A 19,235-nucleotide genomic window follows, 5' to 3' on the forward strand; every position below is an offset into this window, starting at 1 on the left:
TTAATTTTAAGATTGTCTAATTTCTTAACCTCCTTATGTTTAGTGTCCTTTGTGTTTTGTTTAAGAAATCTTTGTCCATGGTAATCTCTCTCTCTCTCTCTCTCTCTCTCTCTCTCTCTCTCTCTCTCTCTCTCTCTCTACTGATACAAGTCGATATATCAGTTACTTTGGGCAGATAATGATCAGGAGACTATTGGGGTGTGGATAATATTCTATATCTTGATCTGGATGGGCATCTACATGTGTTCATTTTGTAAAAATTCATCAACTTCTTTGCTTAAGGTTCATGCATGTCACTCTATAGATAGATAGATATAGATATAGATATAGATATGTATATACCCATATTTTATTCTAGAAGTATTTTTATGTTGTACATTTAGATATATGATTCACTTGAAAGAGAATTTCAAGTATGGTATGATGTAGAAGTCAATATCATATTTCTTATAAGTTTGTGCAATTAATCTAATACCATCTACTGACAATTTTTCCTCACTGTAATCAGGGCTTTACTATATCAGGTATGCTATGGGTGTATTCTATTATTTTGTTATTCATGTTATTCAAATTTTTATATCCTTATTAATTTTTGATTCTGTTGGTATTATCAGTTATTTGACATATGTTTTAAAATATACCATTGTGATTATGGAATTGGTTATTTCTCTTTTTAGTTCTCAGAGTGTTTGAGACTCCATTGTTAAGCTCACTTAAATTTAGGATTGTGATCCATCTATAGTTCTGAAATGTTATTCTTTATGCTTACTATTTCGGGCTTTAATATCTATTTAGGGTCATATTAATAAGTTTGCATCTTCTTTTAAAAATATCTACTAATCAATTTATTTTCAGTCTTTTTTGGGAATGTTTTCCCATCCTTTTACTTTCAATCTTTGTGGGTCCTTAGATTTGTGTCTCTTGTAAACAACATGTATTTTCAGAAAATCAGGATTAATTATCTTTGTTTTATTTGAAATATCTAGTCCATTTCCAGTTTTTAACTTTTATGAATAAAATTGAGTATTTTTATGCAAGACTTTTTGTTGGTATATGCTTCTTCTAGAGTAAATATCTAGGAGTGAAATTGTTGGGTCATAGAGTTGGTGTATAATTTTATTGCTTTTAATTTGGTATTAATGATATCATTTATATGCATCGAAATTTAAAGTGTACAGCTTAATGAAGTTTAACAAATGTGGTGGTTATCTATGTAACCTCTAACCCAAATTAAAATGATTTCCATCACTCTGAAAAGTTTCTTTGCTCACCTTCCCTAAGACACTGACGTGGTTTCTGTGGCTAGAATTTAGTTTCCTCTGGAATAGACAATAGATACTCTGTGCCTTGCTTATTTCATACAATGTAATATTTTTGAGACTCATTCATGCTGCTGAATCAGTAATCAATCCTTTTATTTATGAGTAATTTTCTACTGGATGGCTATAACCACAATTCATTTATAAACATTTGGGTTGTTTCCAGTTGTCTTTTATGAAGCAAAGCTGCTATGACACTGTTGTGCAAGTTTTCTTAGTTATGAGGCCCTATTCATTTTCATTTCTCTTGGGTAAATACTTTGAATGGCATCAATGACCCTAGTGCAGGTGTATATTTGTAATAAGCTGCCAACCTGCTTCCAAAGTGGTTTGTACAATTTACACCTCTACCACAAAGTATGAAAATTGCAATGCTGTCTTCCTTGCCAGTGTGTGATATTGTCTAGTGTCTCACTGTGACTTTAATTTTGCCTGTTCCTGATGAGAAGTGATGTTGAACACCTTCCTCATGCTTCTTGTCCATCTGTGTATCTTCTTGAAATGGCCTTTCAAACCTATGGCACATTTATAAAGGTTGGGGAGGCTGTCTTCTTCACGTTGATTTGTAGGAGTGCTTTAAATATTCTGAACAGTAGTATTTTGTCAGATATGTGTATTGTGAATAATTTCTTGCAATCTATGGCTTGCCTTTCATTTTCTTAATGCATCTGTTGAGGGTAGTGATAGTTCTTTGGAGAAAAGAATTAAATGCCCAGCAAAGTTATGCAGGATATGGGAAAAATGCTGATGATACATTGTTGGACTAAAAAGGGAGGCCACCAAATTGTACATGTAGTATGATCTTTATTATTTTAAAACACACAAAAGAGAGAAAAATACACAAAACAATGCTTTGGTTAACTCTAGGTTAGTTACCACCTGGTAGTTTTTTATTATTGTGGGAAAACAGACATAATATAAATCGACCATTTTCACCATTTTAAAAGTGTACAGTTAGTGGCATTAAGTACATTCACAATGTTGTGCAACCATCACCGCTGTCTAATTCCAGAATGTGTCTTTTTCATCACCCTTAATGGGAAGCTGGTACCCATTAAACAGTCTCTCCTTATCCCTTCCTCCCAGCAGCCCCTCACAACCACTAATCTGCTTTCTCTTTCTATACGACCATTTTATATATATATATATGTTTTATTTTTTCCTGAATTTTTGCTCATGAAATTGTTTTGATACGAGAAGTAAAACAGAACTCAAAACAACAAGGAATGTGTTATGGGGGAATATAGGTTCCATTCCTTGAGTGCTGACTAAGCTCTGTGTGGGGGTGGGTGGGGAGGCAGTAGAATTCATTTCTGACCTCTGTGGTAGACACCCCACCTGTTTAACTCCTCTCCCCTATCTCACCTAGCAGCCAGACTCTAACACTACACGACTTTACTCATGAATGCTGAGTCTTTTTCCACAGGCCCTGGGAGTTCAGTGGGCAGACCATGCTGAGTCTGGTCTCCAGACTATTTCTTCTGTGCTCCATGGGCCCAGCTCATCTTCATGACCATCAAGAGTTCTGGAGCGAAGGAATGCATGCAGGGAAGCGAGGCCTTTGCCTTTGTGGGACGCCAGTAAAAGTGTCAGAGGAGTCTCTAGGTGTAGCCTGGAGCCAAAGGCTGCCTGGGAGGAAGCGCAGTTCGGGGACCTAGTCTAGCGCTGTGAGAAAATATCTGAACGGTAGATTCATTAGGTCCCTCACGGCTTTAATGACCAGGGCAGGAGGAGAGAAGTAATAGCGAGTGACATTTATATAATGTGTTACAGTTTACATAGCTCTTGCATGTGCATTACCTCATTTAATCCGGAAGGAGCTTAGGGTGGGGCTTCAGCACGTGGCCCGTAGTTGGCCTGTCTGAGTTTGCGTCCTGGCTCCACCGCTTACTGTGTGACCCTGAAATATTTATGCTCCCTTGTCCCGGTGAAGACACTGATAGTACCAGGCGCCTAGGTTTGCTGTGATGATTCAATAAGGTAGGTGATGCCTATAAAGCCTTAGAATCGTGCCTGGAGCACAGTAAACACTAAATAAAAGTTGGCTGTTATTACTTAATCCTCTCAATAGGCCCTGGAGATATGCAGACAAACTCCATTTTATGGGTAGCAGGCTGGGCCTCAGAGGATGGAGACCTCTCTGAGGTCACAGTGAAGAGGGGGGTGGGGTGGGGAGTCAGCACTGTGGACCCGGTCTCATTGACCCCATAGTCCTGTCCACTCAGCTCCTTCATGTCTCCTCTCTGACAGACTGTTGTGCTAACAGGCAAGAGAAATAAGTTCTGTCCATGTGCAGGGTATTAAAAAAGATCACTTGTCTAGATAAGAGTCAAGTTAGGTAGGGCAGCTGAGAAAGCACTTTATACCCCACCAGAGGAGGCTGGAAATATAAAACATTATTATTGACACTTTAAGAAAATTTTAAAATAGCATTATACCCTACCAGAGCATGATGGAAATGTAAAAAAAACTATTGTTTTCATATTTAAAAATTTTAAGTGTATGAAAAATTTTCCCAGGGCCTGTTCTCCTGGTAACAGCATCCTAATTTCCCTTGGGGTAATGCCAACAACCACCACCCCCCAACTCAGTCCACGCTTAGGGTTAGCCCTGGTCTGGCCAGTGTGGGCACTGCATCCTCTTATTTATTTATTTATTTTTTCCCTTTTGATTGTTTTTACTTTTATATTTATTTATATATATATTTACGTCATTGTTCATTTTTGTTCAATGTTTGATTTCTACTCTCAGATGTAGTCCTCATAAATACCTACCACCAAGTCACCCGTGCGTGAACCATCAACATTCTCTCTTGTGCTCTTCCTACCCCTGTTTTAATTCCTTTCCCTTCCCCTCCCCTGCTGAATGTCTCCAATTTATTTTTTTAAATATGTATTTTTTACTCTTTTACATCATTGCTCATTTTTAAACAATATTTGCTTCTCCCCACCCCCTCAGGTATAGTCCCCACAGAGTTTCCTTCCCCAGTGCACCCGTGCACCATCACCTCAGTCCCCTGTGCTCCTCCCTCCCTCCCTCTGAGTGCTGCAATAAACATAGGGGCACAGGTGCTCTTTTGAATCAATGTTTTTGTGTCCTTTGGGTAGATCCCTAGGAGTGGAATTCCCGGGTCATATGGTAGCTCCATTTTTAGTAGACTGAGGAAACTCCAGACAGCTTTCCATAGTGGTTGGACCAGTTTGCACTCCCACCAGCAATGCAGGAGAGTTCCTTTTTCACCACATCCTCGCCAACATTTGTTGTTGTGTGTTTTTTTGATATGTGCCATTCTTACTTGTGTTGGGTGGTATCTCTATGTGGTTTTATTTTGCATTTCTCTGATTATAAGGGATGATGAACATTTTTTCATATGTCTGTTGGCCATTTGCATTTCCTCTTTGGAGAAATGTCTTTTTAGTTCTTCTGCCCATTTCTTGACTGGATTGTTTATTTTGTTTTTGTTGAGTCTGTGAGTTCTTTGTATATCTTTGTGATCAGTCCCTTATCAGTTGACTGGAGTGCAAAGATTTTTTTCCCAATCAGTGGGGTGTCTCTTTGTTTTGGTTAATGTCTCTTTTTGCTGTGCAGAAGCTGAATGTCTCCAATTTATAGTTTGCCTTTTAGTTTTGTCTTCCCCCCATCTCTTATATTTGGTTCCCCTATATTCCTTCTATAATTGAAACCATCTGATATTTTTCTTTTTCTTTCTGACTTATTTCACTGAGCTTAATCCCTTCTAGCTCCATCCATGTTGCTCTGAGTGGCATGAGTTTATCTTTTTTTAGTTGCTGAACAGTATTCCATTGTGTACATATACCACATCCTTTTTTTTTTAATTTTATGTATTTTTTACATTGTTCTTAATTTTTTTTTACAATGTATGCTTTCTCATCTTGGTTATAGTCCCTGTGAAATTCCACCACCAATTCATCCTTGTTCCATCACCATAGTCCCTTGTGCTCTTCCCACACCTGTTTTGATCCTATTCCCTACTTTCCCCCCTACAGAATGTTTCTGGTTTATAGTTGGTTGTTGATTTTGATTTTCACTTTATTATAATTACTCCCCCCTCCATCCCTTATTTCGATCCTCTACATTCTTCCTGTAAGTGAAACCATCCTGTATTTTTCTTTTTCTTTCTGGCTTATTTCACTGGGCATGATCCCTTCCAGCTCCATCCATTTTGCTGCAAATGATATGAATTTATCTTTTTTTTTTTTGTCTCAGTGAGTTCTATTCCATTTGTTTTCTTTTTTTTTAATAGAGGCATGTTTTATTTATTTTATTTATCTGTTTGTTTGTTTTTGTTTATACATGCACTGGGTACAGTCAGAAGCGCGGGAGGGTGAGAGAATTCACCAGAGCCAGAGCGGGGAGCAGAGCAGGCAGAAGGACCGAAGCACACTGCTGAGGGGAGCAGCGGGCGGCAGGAGGGGTCCGCGCACCATGTGGGACCCTCCTCCGGTGGCCGGGGAGCAGCCGGGGATCGAACCGGCGCCGCAGAGGCCGCGGGCAGCCTCGCAGCCCAGCGCTCAACCACTGCGCCACTGGGGAGGCCCTGAATTTATCTTTTTTGATTGCTGAGTGGTATTCTGAAACCATAAAATATATAGAAGAAAAAACAGGTGGAAACACTACGTGACATACACCTCAATAACATCTTTAAAAACGCATCATCCAAAGCAAAGATAGTGAAGGAAAGGATAAACAGTTGGGCCTACATCAAATTAAAGAGCTTCTGTACAGCTTCTGTACCCCAAAACAAAGTGACATCCCACTGATTGGGAGAAAATTTTTGCACACAATACTAATGATAAGGGACTGATCACAAAGATCTACAAAGCTCACAGAACTCAAAAGAAACAAAGTAAACAACCCAGTTCAAAAAATGGGCAGAAGAGCTAAAAAGACACTTCTCCAAAGAGGAAATGCAAATGGTCAACAGGCATATGAAAAAATGTTGAACATCATTTGTAATTGGGGAAATGCATATCAAAACCACAATGAGATACCATCTTACACCAGTGAGAATGGCACATATCAAAAAAACTAGCAACAACAAATGTTGGTAAAGATAAGGAGAAAAAGGAACTCTCCTGCACTGCTGGTGGGAGTGCAAACTGGTCCAACAGCTATGGAGAGCTGTGTGGAGGTTCCTCAAACTGCTAAAAATGGAGCTTCCATATGATCCAGCAATTCCACTCCTAGGTATCTACCCTAAGGACACAAAAACATTAATTCAAAAGGACACCTGCACCCCTGTGTTTATTGCAGCACTATTTACAATAGGTCAGCTATGGAAACAACCCAAATGCCCAAAAATAGATGACTGGATCAAGAAGATGTGGTATATATACACCACATCTTGCTGGGTCATTTGGTAGATCCATTTTTAGTAATTTGAGGAACCTCCACACAGTTTTCCATAGTGATTGAAGCAGTTTGCATTCCCACTAGCAGTGTAAGAGAGTTCCTTTTTCTCCATATCCTTGCCAGCATTTGTTGTTGCCGGTTTTATTTTTAATATGTGCCATCCATTTCCCTGATTATAAGGAATGCTGAACATTTTTTCATATACCTGTTGGCCATTTGCATTTCCTCTTTGGAGGAGTGTCTTTTTGGCTGTTTTGCCCATCTTTTGACTGGATTGTTTGCTTTGTTTTTATTGAGTTATGTGAGCTTTGTAGATCTTTGAAATTAGTCCCTTATCAGTTGTGTGGAGTGCAAATATTTTCTCCCAATCAATAGGGTGTCTCTTTGTTTTGGCTATTGTCTCTTTTGCTGCACAAAAGCTTTTTAGTGTGATGAAATTCTAGCTGCTTATCTTTTCCTTCACTTTCTTTGCTTCAGGGACAACTGATCTATGGCAAAGGAGCAATGAATATGCAATGGAACAGGTATAGTTTGTTCAATAAATGGTGCTGGGAAACTGGACCACCACATGCAAAAGAATGAAACTAGACCCCTACCTCACACTATGCACAAAAACCAACTCAAAATGGATAAAAGACTTGAACATAAGACCTGAAACCATAAAATATGTAGAAGAAAAAATAGGCAAAATTGCATCCTTTTAACTGTGAGGATCAGCTCAGGAGTCAGTGGAGGGTCTTCAGGCTCACAAGACTTTGACCATAGCTATCAGGAAGAGGTATTTCCTTCTGGTGAGGCTGAGAGATGTGTTAAAGCCTTGTTTGAGCACCTGATCCCATCTTGCCACCTTGGTGGAGACAGTCTGCCTGAGAATGGGGACAGCTCAGAGACAAATGGAAGTGAGAGATGGAGAAGAGCGATCAAGTCCATTGTTCACTGGATTTAACTGGGCTGGAGTCTAGATCTGTCTTTCTGATCATGTGAGTTTTTCTTAGCATCCAGGTTTCTATCACTGTGCTTTATACACAATGACATTGTCCAGTCACATGTTCTTTTAATGTCCTAGAAACCACTCTGTGGAGGTGGTATAGTCCCATACATGGGGGCTCTGAGGTATGAAGAGATTTGACTTAAGTAGGCAGGTGACACTTTCTGCTGAGAGCTCAGCCACTCCAGTAAGGCCAGCTGCCATGTCTGAATAAAGCTCTGGTCTTCTCTTCCTGCCTTCAGGCAGGGATGCCCGTCCTCTTGGAAATGTCACAACAAAAGGGATTTGGATGCCCCAGAAAGGCATCTTCTTTGGCTCCATCCCTCACCACCCTCAATTATCCTTCTGACAGCCAGATTTGAACCAAATTGGATTTAATGCATTTCACAATTTTGTTGAACAAATTTGTGGATTAAGGGAACAAATTAAATCCACATTTTAATTTGACATCATCAAAAAATAAGACATGCAGACTGGAAATGGACCTTCCTGGTCTTGAAATACTTTTAATGGAGCCCAAATCCTTTCTTCCCAAGGGTATTTTTCTTTTTGACCTGATTCTCACAAACACCTTGTGGGAGCCTGGTTCCAAATCTCATTTGAAACTTGGGTTGTGAACCTTAAGTTTGAACTGGGCCAAACCTATAGTTGATTCTATTGGGAAAGACCCTTCTTTGCCCCTCCCATCATTCATCTCTCTCTGGTGTCCCCCAAGATTTTCCCTTGACCACCACCTAGTTTAAGTTCCAGCATTTCTCTATAACTGGACTACTGGATTTTCACATTAGTGCCAATTCAAGAGCCCTATCCCTTCTCTGAACTCTTAGTTAGGCCAATAAATATATAGCTCATTTGGCAATTAGTTGATTGCCTTTGGCACTTCACCCAATGACTTTTAAAACAATATAGATATTTTATTTCCCGTCTTTCTTTCTTGGCTGCATGGTAGAAAGACAAGTTATATGTAGGCAGGGAACATGACCTCTACTTTTCTATATATGTACTTGACATGTAGTAGCATGCAATGAATATTTATTGCCTTATATATTTAATCAGCATATGATTACTTAACAATAAAATGAGAACTTCTCAAGAGAGAGGACATTATTTTGGCTGAGCTTAATGAAACTCTTGGGTTAACGAGAAGGCTTGGATGCCAGACAGCCTGGGTTTGAACCCACTTATTGATGACATGATTTTAACAATGATATCATTTCTCTATGCCTCAGTTTCCCCCTCCATAAACTGGAAATAACAATAGTGCCTGACTAAGCCCTCAAAAACAGAGACGCAGGAATCATTCTCTAATTGTTAGCCATCACAATTTTATTATTTCTCTCCAATAATTATAAGATGCTTAAGAAATACATATAACTAACACATCAGTGGACTTGACCTTATTGAATTTTTATCTATCACACTCTCTTTAAGACATGAACTACCTGAATGATCATGTTTTTTTTCCCCGTCACAAAAATTGAAGGAAGAGAACAGAAGCTGAACCAAACCAAGCCAACAAAAGAAAATTGCAAAATGAATCAGTGTTAGCAAAAAGAGAAGAGCCTGAGGGAGCATTAGGAAGGTTGCCAAATATATCTATTAAATAAAAGAGACATAGGAGAGAAAGCCATCAATTAAAATTAATTACAAGTTTGCAATGGTTTGTGATGCTGACCTCATGCTACAGGTAGCTGAAACAAAAAAATGTGGATAATTGGGTAGTCATGACATTTTTCCATCTGGCCACTTTCCCCTTAATAAACCCAGGCCTGTCTCTTCTGTCTTGGCCTCATAGACTGCTCAGCTTTCTAGGAGTGGGCCTGATTCCTGGCTTAGTCTTTTCTCCATTTGAAAGAGAGGAGACCCACATCAGCATGGGCAGCTCTTAGACCCTGTGTGTGGGGTGTGAGGATGGGGTCAAAGAATTCCTCTTTGCAAATGCTCTGCTAATATCCACTGGGGTAGTTCCGTTCTTCAAGGAGCTAGGTTCCATTTTTTTTTTTTATATATCCCCAAATTTTACATACAGAGATATAATTATATTTATATATAGTTATATATTAGGGCTGCCTGCAGCTTCTGCAGCGCCAGTTCGATCCCCGGCCACCAGCGAGGGTCCCACATGGCGCGACAGACCTCTCCTGCAACGCCCGCTGTTCCCCTCAGCAGTGTACTTCTGTCCTTCTGCCTGTTCTGCTCCTCACTCTGGCTCTGGTGAATCCTCTTACCCTCCCTCGCTTCTAGAACAGTCACTGTACCCAGTGCTTGTATAAATAAATAAACATTGAAAAAAATAAATCTATAAATATATATTATAAAATATAAATATAATGTAATCTCTATTTATACACACACACATACATTACAGATGCAGTAGAATTGCAACTTAGATGGGGACTAGAGTTGAAAGTTTGTGCTAGGCTGAAGTTAAGTATCGTCAAAGTTATGCCCAACAACCCCTTAAAGGACCTCTGGGACAGATATGCATGCTTTTGGGTGCATAACTATGATCTTGTATGACGATAGTAAATATTAACGCAAGGAAACACCCCTCAGACCATGATCAGACCAGCATGTAGGAGCATGATGAAATAGTTGTAAATGAGGGAAAACAGATTCTGTTTCCCACCCTCAGTCAAATACTCCATGGCAAAATTGTGATCATAATTTGCAAAGACTTTTTTCTGTCTCAAATGGCAGTTGATTAATTCCTCCCAGCAAATGTATTGTTGTGCTATTTTCTATAAGCCCTGAGATTATTTTAATTGGGACCCTCATGACTTTTCAAAGATTTGAGGTAGTTCTAATAATTGGTACATATCTAATTACTAAAATAGAAAAATAAAAAAATCATAGGAAAGGGGGAATCACCAAAAAATATGAGGCTGATATGACTCCAGTAATGGGTTCGCGTGCTCTAAGCTTTATGTAGTAAAGGAAAAAAGGGACAATCCTTGTGGGAAATCTGTTTAATCAAGATAAATATATCAAAGGAGAGATTTTTCTCTTGGCATTTTGAAAAATTAAGAGTCACTCACAAATTCATCATAATGATAGTGATAGTCATCATAATGATACTGTTATTTTTGCTTGTATACACTGTATTCCTGGCTTGTCTGCAAACATAATGACAGATATCTTTGTTAAAAAAATTTGACTAGACAGAACATTCACATAGTTTGATAACAAGGAGGTATGAAAAGTGTACAGTGAACAATTTCCATTCTATCCTTGTCATACATTTCCAATTTCAGTTCCCCTCAACGTCCTCCTGCCATTTGTAGCCTTCTAGAATTTACTGCAGATTCAATAAGGCCATCATCATCAACAACAACATACATTCTTGTCCCAGTCCCCACTTTACACTTACTTTTTTTTTCATTTAGCAACACATCTTGCAGACTTTTTCTTATGGCTTGAAGGAAAGTGTCCTTACTCCCTTTCATAGCTACTTGGTCTCCTCATTGTTTGGAGGGACAGTTACTGATGTGCTCCATGCCCTTCTGATACTACTTGGGTTGTTTCCATTTGCTGCTGTTATAAATGAAACTGGGGCGAATAACCTCCCAGGTATGTCATTTCACACATGTGCAAGTATACATAATATGTATTATATTTAACTTATATAAATGTAAGATGTTATATATCTCATATATATAAGTAATATATAATCTCTGAAGCAGATTGCTGGGTCAAGGGGTAAATATATTTGCGAATTTAATAGCTGTTGCCAAATTGTCCTTCATGGGGGCTTTGGAAACTTATGCTTCAGTGGGTTGAATTGCCCTATATCTGTAGATATACTGACATATGGTATAGATACTCAGGAACCAGCATCTCCTGTTCACAGGCACCTACAATATGCTAGCCACACCCTCTGCGCGCAGTATAACCCTGGGTGGCAAAGTTGTTTCCCTGATTGTTACTAATGAGGCGATTTTGTCTCACAGAGGTTGACATTTGCACAATGCCAGGTAGGTGGGCATGGAGGGTCCTGACCCTGTAGATGGCTTAGAAGCCCATGTTGGCTCTCAAGCCTCAGAGTCCTGGTGTCCGGGGCCACCTAGGAGAACCTGGTGTCAGGTGTTAAGTGTTCATGGGTGAGCAGCGGGGCTGACTGGTTCATAGTTGCCCAACTATTTTATTTTCTCATCTGCCTTGAACTTCAAGCATCTCAGCTTATCCTGCCTTAGAGGAGCCTCTGGCATCCCTTCCTTCCCATACATCCACTTGGTCTCCTCCCCAGGTCCCAGCCCTGGCCCCTCACAAGTGGTTTTTGAGTGAGGAGCAGGGTTCCTCCGAGGGTCCCTCTCTGAGAAAAGCATCTAGCCACTCCTCCAGGTCCCGTACCAGCTGCTCCAGCTCTTGCACTTCTTTCTCTAGCTTCTCCAAGAACACGTGCAAGTTCTCCTTCAGCCAGGTCCTGATGACCTTCACTGGGTCTTCTAAGGACTCACTGTTGTGGGACTCAAACCCCTGAAAGGCAGACACCAAAGTTGTATCTTTTTTTTTTCTGAAGGTGCAGACCATTTTTTTTAATTGAAATAACATTGTTTTAACATCGTATATGAGTTAGAGGTACAGGCTTACTTACCCCCTCTTCCCCCCCCCGCTGGATACATGTCACCACACATACATCACCACGGCAGTGAGAGTCTCTACCATAGAGCACTATGTCCCCTCCTCAACTTGCTCTACCGCCTCTACCTCCCCCTTTGGTAGCCTGAACTCTACAATTTCTATGGTTTGTTATGGCCAAAGTTACATCTTGAGCTTTTCCCTTGAGCCTCTGCTGTTTCTTCTGCCTGAAATTCTCATCCCCATCTCCTCGGGCCGGTTCCTACGTAGCTTGCCACACCCCACCTGCCAGTGATACCTCTGGAGATTCTCTGAGCCAAGCTTGATGTCCCCTCAGTACCTTCCTGAATGTGTTACCTGGGAAGCCACAGGATTCTGGGGATAGTTACAGTCTCTGATCCTTTCTGACACCTCCCAACTTCTTCCTGAAACAGGCACCAATACCATCTTTTAGAAACCAGTGGGGAAGGAGAGCACAGTGGAATGTGGTAGAGGACTGTGGGTGCTTTGGTGGTGGTGACCACATTTGTGGGGAGAAATCCTATATTGTGAATATAGCAGGTTTAAAATAAAATAAACAAGGGTATAAAATAAAGAAAAATTAAATTAAATAAATAAATGTGGGTAAAAGAACGGTAGTTGAAATAAGCATGGTGGGTCCACTCACTCACTTCCTCCGTTCTCAGGGAAGGGATGCTCACCTGATATGCCTGTGCCCAAGTACAGCACCAAGACCAGCAAGGCCAACAATGTCTGGGGACAAGAGGAGGAGGTGGAGGAGGGGTTAGGTGAGCTCCTGGAGGCACCCTACTACCTGCTTCCCTCGGGAGGGTTAGGCGTGTCAGTGTAAGAAGAAGGCTTTAAGAGCTTAATTTTTTTCTAGTTATATATCACAGATTTACCACAAAACCCCCCAAAGTTGCAGAAATAGATAACATGGCAGCCTACTAACATTTCTTCCCCACGCCCCCCGCCCCCAAGGAAGGCCCGCCCACCTCTGTTTCCATGCCTGATCTCACTTAGTTTTTGTTTGCCTGATGTTAAAAGGAATCAACTTTATTTTTTTTCATTTTTATTTATATATTTTTACCTTGTTATTCATTTTTTGTACAATGTTTCATTTCTCTTCTCAGGTGTTGTCCCCATAAAATTACCACCACCAAGATACCTGTGAACTGTCACCTTAGTCTCTTGTGCTCTTCCCTCCCATTTTGATCCCTCTCCCTCCCCCTCCCCTGCTGAATGTCTCCAATTTGTTGTTTGCCTGCTTATTTTGTCTTTTTTTTCCCTGATCCCTTGTATAGTTACCCCATGTTCCTCTTGTGAGCGAAACCATCCCATATATTTTTCTTTTTCCTTATTTCACTGAGCATAATCCCTCCCAGCTCCATCCACAGTTGCTGCAAATGGCATAAGTTTATCTTTTTTGATTGCTGAGTAGTATTCCATTGTGTATATACGCCACATCTTCTTGACCCAGTCATCTGTTTTGGGGCATTTAGGTTGTTTCCATATTTTAGCTGTTGTAAATAGTGCTTCAATGAACATAGGAGTGCAGGTTTAAAAAAGAATCAACTTTATTGGGCCTATAATTCTCATCCACATCTCAAATGTAATATATGATGACTTGTTCCTTTATCTGTGGACTACCACCCCAATGCAAGAAAGTGCATTATTCTAGAAAGATCTCTCATGCCCTTTTGTAGTCAATATCCTCCTTTTGTATTCAATATCCTCCTTACCCCCACCTGCCAGAGGAGCCACTGGTCTGCCTTCTGTTACTCTGCAGTGGTGCTGCCTGTTTGATGATGTCATGAAGAAGGAACTGCATGGTATATATGCTTTTGTGTTTAGCTACTTTGGCTCAACATAATGCTTATGAGATGTCGCCTTGTTCTTGTGTGTACTGTGTTATTGATGAGTAATACTGGATTATATGAATATGACACCATTAATCTCTCCACCTGCTGATGAAATTTTGCCTTCCTTCTAAATACCCTTTAGAGAAGTGAGGGGAGCATATCTGATGGGTGGCCTGGCACCCCTCATTCCCCCCATGGCCTCATGAGCCATGCCCCATCAGGCTTTAGCACAGGGGACTGAGACACACGTGATTTCAACAGATAATGCTTGCTGGGACAGTGCCAGTGTCAGGGGCGAGCAAAAGTGGACAGACTGACAAGGAATGTTCCCCAAACTGACTAGATGGGGGTGGAGCCAGATTTAATTTGACTTGAAATAATATGTTTCTTACATATCTGCATTTGTGAAGCAAGATAGGAGATTTGCCTAATGGATCTCTCCCCCAGATAGTTTCCTTTAAATATACTAGCAACTATGTTATTATTTTTTAAATTAACTTCATTATAAAAGCAAACTATATACCAACAACTTGTCTAATCACACAGACAGAAAGGTGGGTGCAAGAAGTCAGGTACATAGGTCCTCACTGCTTGAAGGCATTTCCATGAAATTCAAGAACTCATCTATAATGAGCTAACAGGGTCAAACAGGGTCAGCCCAAAGTGGGACCACTGAGATAGGAAAACCTGCCATGAGTCTAAGGCACCTCCTGTTGGGGACCCATGGGAAAGGGGCTGAAGGGGCCAGGCAAGTCTGGAAGGAAAAGAGCAAAATCAAAGCACATGTCAAGATAAAGGCTGCCATTGTCAGCCTCCCCACAGGGCTCTTACCCACATCTCTGTCTCTTAATGGTGTCTCCTTCCTTGTCCCCCAACCCTGGTACAAGTCCAAGGTTGAATAGCAAACGCAGCTTCTTCACATTCCCACTGTTCCACGTGCCTCCTCCAGGTCTGCTTCCTCTTTTCCCTTCCTTTCTTTCCCCTGCCTTCTCCCAGTCTTTTCTAGCTTCTCCTCCCTGCTGAGCTCCACCCTTCCTTGGGTGGGGCAGGGAAGCTGGAACTCCCTTTGGATATTATATTCATTGGATATTATACTTCCTCCTTACCTTGGAAGGAAACCTCATTTATTAACAATGCTAGTTTTTATAAGTATTTTGTGTTGAAATTTTTGCTCTGTACATGTCCAGTATTTGTCTTTGTACGTGGAGTTAGAGAATGATCCAGTTTCATTCTTTTACATGTGACTTGCTTTTCTATGCTAATTCTCTCAAACTCTTTCCATTTTGTAATAAATGGCATCTTTCCTTATGGCTGAATAGTATTCCATAGTTTGGATATGTACTTCACTTTCTTGATCCTACATCTATCACTGGGCATTTAAGTTGCCCAATTATTATAAATAGTGCTGCAATAAACATTGTAGAGCATAGAGGGTTTTTTTTAAATAATCTTAGTAACCTTTATTTTTTTTAAAGATTTATTTATTTTTATACAAGAACTGGGGTACAGGCCAGAGGTATGGGAGGGTGAAAGGATTCACCAGAGATAGAGTGGGGAGCTGAACAGGTAGATGATGGACCGAAATACACTGTTGAGGGGAGCAGCAGGTGAGGCAGGAGAGGTCTGCTGCATCATGTGGGTTTCTCCCTGGCCGGCCGGGAATTGAACCCGTGCTGCAGAGGCTGCGGACAGCTTCACAGCACAGCGCTCAACCCACTGTGCCACCAGGGAGAAGGCCCAGCACAGAGATTTTTGAGTTGATAGTTTGATGTTGTTTGGATAGATGCCCAGGAGTGAGATTACTGGGTCATAAGATATTTCCAATCTTGGTTTTTTAAGATAAATCCAGATTGCCTTCCAAAATAGTTCACCAGTTTATAGTCCCATCAATAGTATAATATTTTCTTTCTCCACATCCTCTCTGGCACTTTTTTTTTTTTTTAATATGTGTCATTCTCATTGGTGTGAGATTATATCTCATTATGGTCTTAACTTGAATTTCCCTTATTAATTTTTTTTGTAATTCTTTCGTATCTACTGGTGTCTTTGATATCCTCTTTGGTGAATTGTCTGTTCAGGTCATCTGCCCATTTATTAATTGGGTTGTTTATTTTTCTCATTGTTGAATTATCTAAGTTTTAACATGTCGCGGATATGTTATGTAATGTATAAATATTTCCATTCATTCAGTAGAGAATTTAATGTACTTATATTTTCTTTCACTGTGTAAATGCTGTTTCAGTTGAGGTAATATCAATTGTTTGTTTTTCTTTTATTTCCTCTTCTGTAGGTGTCAAGTGTCCAAAAAGATCTTTATTACTGATGTCATGGAACATATCGTCAGTGTTTTCTTCTATATGTTTTGTATCCAAGTCTTTAATCCATTTTGAGTATATTTTTGTGTGTGAAGTCAGAGAGTAATCCAACTTCATTCTTTCACATTTGACTCCAATTTTCCCACGACTAATCATTAAAGAGACTCCCCTTTCCTCATTGTATGGTCTAAGTTGCTTTATCATAAATTAAGTATTGATATGTATGCGGATATATTTCTGGGCTTTCAATTCTGTACCATTGATCCCTGTATTTTTTTTTTTTAATGTCAGTGCCATATTGTTTTAATTACCTCGGCTTTATAGTACAGTGTAAAGTCAGGCAACTTGATTCCTCTATTTCTCTCCTTTTTTCTCAGTATTGCTTTTGCTATTTGAGGTCTTTTATAGTTCCATATAAATTTCAATATTTTTAAATTCATTTTCTTTGAATAATATTGTTGGTATTGCATTGAACTTATATATGGCTTTTGGTACAAATAGTCATTTTCATTATATTGATTTTCACCACTCAAGAGCATGGGGTGTCTTTCCATATCACAGTCTAAATCCTTTAATAGTATCTTGTAGTGCTCATTGCATGGGTCATTCACCGCCTTGCTTAGGTTAATTCTGGCTCTTTTACTTCTTTAGCTACTCCTCTGTCAGCATACTTTACTGGGTGATTTTTCTACCAGCATACTTGCTGCCAGGTTTTTATTTTGTGCTGGGTGGAGGCAAAGGGCAGGGGGACGAAACTAGAATTAAGTTTCAGTTTTTCCTGTACTGTTTTGGGGTCTGAGCCAAATCATTTTCCTCTTTGAACCTCAGTCTCCTTATCTGTAACTTGGATTTAGAAATATGCTGAAAGGTCTTTCAAAAAGAAACAAGACTCTGCAGTTGAATGGGCTTGGGAAGTGCTGTATTCAGCAAAGTAAAGTGAGTTTCCTTGCTGAAGGGCTCTCCGAGAAGGAGCAATGTACATTTCCAAGAAGGAACCGAAATCTCAACATTTCTGAAAGCATAGAACTTACATTATGATTTTTCTAAAAGAACCATTCCTGCTCTTTGAAATTCATAGGACATTTAAGAAAAAGCTGTAGCATGCTGGGTGCCCCTCATGGCCCCTACCCTGCTGTGAGATCAAACATAAAGTGTTGGAGCGAATATATTAAATGAATGAGTAAACACACCTTTTGAAGGTATGTAAGGTCAGTCACCCATAGCTCTGCTTAAACCCCTTCCATAGGTTCTTATTAACACTCTCCATGGTGTACAAAACTCATCTGACCTTCCCAGCTATTTGAGGTCTTTTATAGTTCCCTCCTTCATTTCTCCAGTACAGTGCAAGGTAACCTTCCTAAGGGTTCTGGAATCAGATGGACCTGGTTTCCTCTGATCTCAGCTGTATGGTCTTTTTGCTGTCTGAGCCTCAGCTTGCTCATCTGTGAATGAGGTGATAGCAGCTCCCTCTTGGGAATGTTGTAAGTTATGCAGGGAGCGTGGTGGTAGTGGAAAGTATCAAATTGTGCACAGTGTTAACATTTTTTTGCTTTGACAAAATCCCATGTGAGATTTGAATTTCAGCCCTAAGGACAACTCCAATTTGGGTGTGCTATTCTCTGTATTTCAGCTCATTCATTCATTTATTCATTCAGCACCTATTATGCACCAACCATCTTTCTAGGCACTAAAGATATAGTAGGAAACTCAACAAAAACTCCAGCCCTCCCAGGGCATCCCTTCTGCTGGCGGGGCTAAGAATTAAGTGGGCAGAAATGGTATTGGGAAGCCACCTAAATCCCTTTGCTGGATTCTACCAAGCAAGGCACTGGAGAGAGTCAAGAAAGCCTGTTCTTGACTTTGAAGGTCTTACAGGGGCAAAGGGATCCTAGAGGTGAGGAAAACCACCCATACCGGGGCTGGCCTCACCTGCTTCTTGTCCTCACAGTGATTGCTCCTTCTCCTTTCTAATAGCTCGGCTGCCATTCGCCCCCTGCTGCCTGCCGGTTGGATCACCATGGCCTCAGGTCAGGCTGCCTTGGTGGACCAAGGTATCCCTACTTGACAGGCAGATGGTCATCCGCCCCCTCCCTGGCCTCTGTTCACCAGAGTACTGAGCTCTGATGTCACAGAAGGTGGGGAAACAGCAAGGCCCCCACTTTGTCATTATCCTCATTTTTAAGCCCATCCCTCACATTTTTTCATATAAAATATGAAGACCAGAAAGAAATGCATCAAAAGATGATATACCAGGAATATGAGTTTTCTGATATTTTGTTATTTTGCATTTTCAAGTTTTTAATAAAATGTGAGGTTTTAAATAAAAAACAGTCTATTTAATTAAAAAATTTAAAGGATGATTTTTAGAGTAATGTAGTTGTAACAAATAATATAGGAGATCCAGTGTTTCCTATATCCAGTCTCCCCCAGTGGTGCCACTTGCATCTCCAGCAGTACAATATCACAACCATCGATGTAGTCTAGCAGTCTTACTCAGATATTCCCAGTTTTACTTGTTCTTCTCTCTCTCTGTTTAATTATAAATCATTCTGTCATATGTAAGTTTGTATATCCATCACTACAGTCAGGATACAGAAGACTTGCCAAGTAACAGCATCTTGGTGATCCCTTGATGCCTACTTCCCTCCCTCTGTTCCTTTTCTCCTGTTGTCCCCAACTCCTGGCAGTCACTAATTTGTTCTCCATTTCTAAAATTTTGACTTTTCAAAAATTTCATATCAATGAAATCAAATAGCATGGAACTTTTTTTTTTTTTGAAGATTTATTGTTATTTATGCAT

The 19,235-nt window shown here is 40.1% G+C and overlaps 1 protein-coding gene across 2 annotated transcripts; it reads right to left on the reverse strand.

The window, feature by feature from the left end:
* Positions 1-10,644: 10,644 nt before the first annotated feature.
* Positions 10,645-18,526, reverse strand: SMIM23 (small integral membrane protein 23). Of its 2 annotated transcripts, XM_037499899.2 has the most exons (5): positions 18,365-18,526; positions 12,960-13,011; positions 12,616-12,683; positions 12,031-12,156; positions 10,645-10,796 (listed from the first exon to the last, which is right to left on the reverse strand). In XM_037499899.2, exons 1-5 carry the CDS (start codon positions 18,452-18,454, stop codon positions 10,761-10,763), a joined length of 372 nt encoding a protein of 123 aa, XP_037355796.1. In that variant the 5' UTR covers positions 18,455-18,526; the 3' UTR covers positions 10,645-10,760. The 2 variants fall into 2 exon arrangements, with proteins under 2 accessions (XP_037355796.1, XP_037355794.1); XM_037499897.2 differs by lacking the exon at positions 10,645-10,796 and having other exon boundaries at positions 11,715-12,156.
* Between the last annotated feature and the right edge of the window lie 709 nt (positions 18,527-19,235).

Source organism: Talpa occidentalis, unplaced genomic scaffold, assembly GCF_014898055.3.
Source record: "Talpa occidentalis isolate TD23 unplaced genomic scaffold, MPIMG_talOcc4v2.1 talOcc4.9, whole genome shotgun sequence".
NCBI lineage: Eukaryota > Metazoa > Chordata > Mammalia > Eulipotyphla > Talpidae > Talpa > Talpa occidentalis.

What these genes read in the sequence shown, in the direction of transcription:
- SMIM23 (XM_037499897.2), bottom strand. Translation starts at nt 18,454, where the DNA reads ATGGTGATCCAACCGGCAGGCAGCAGGGGGCGAATGGCAGCCGAGCTA. An exon ending in ACTGTGAGGACAAGAAGCAG is followed by an intron (nt 13,012 to 18,364) that starts GTGAGGCCAGCC and finishes TCTTGTCCCCAG; the next exon opens with ACATTGTTGGCCTTGCTGGT. An exon ending in AGAATCCTGTGGCTTCCCAG is followed by an intron (nt 12,157 to 12,615) that starts GTAACACATTCA and finishes TCTGCCTTTCAG; the next exon opens with GGGTTTGAGTCCCACAACAG.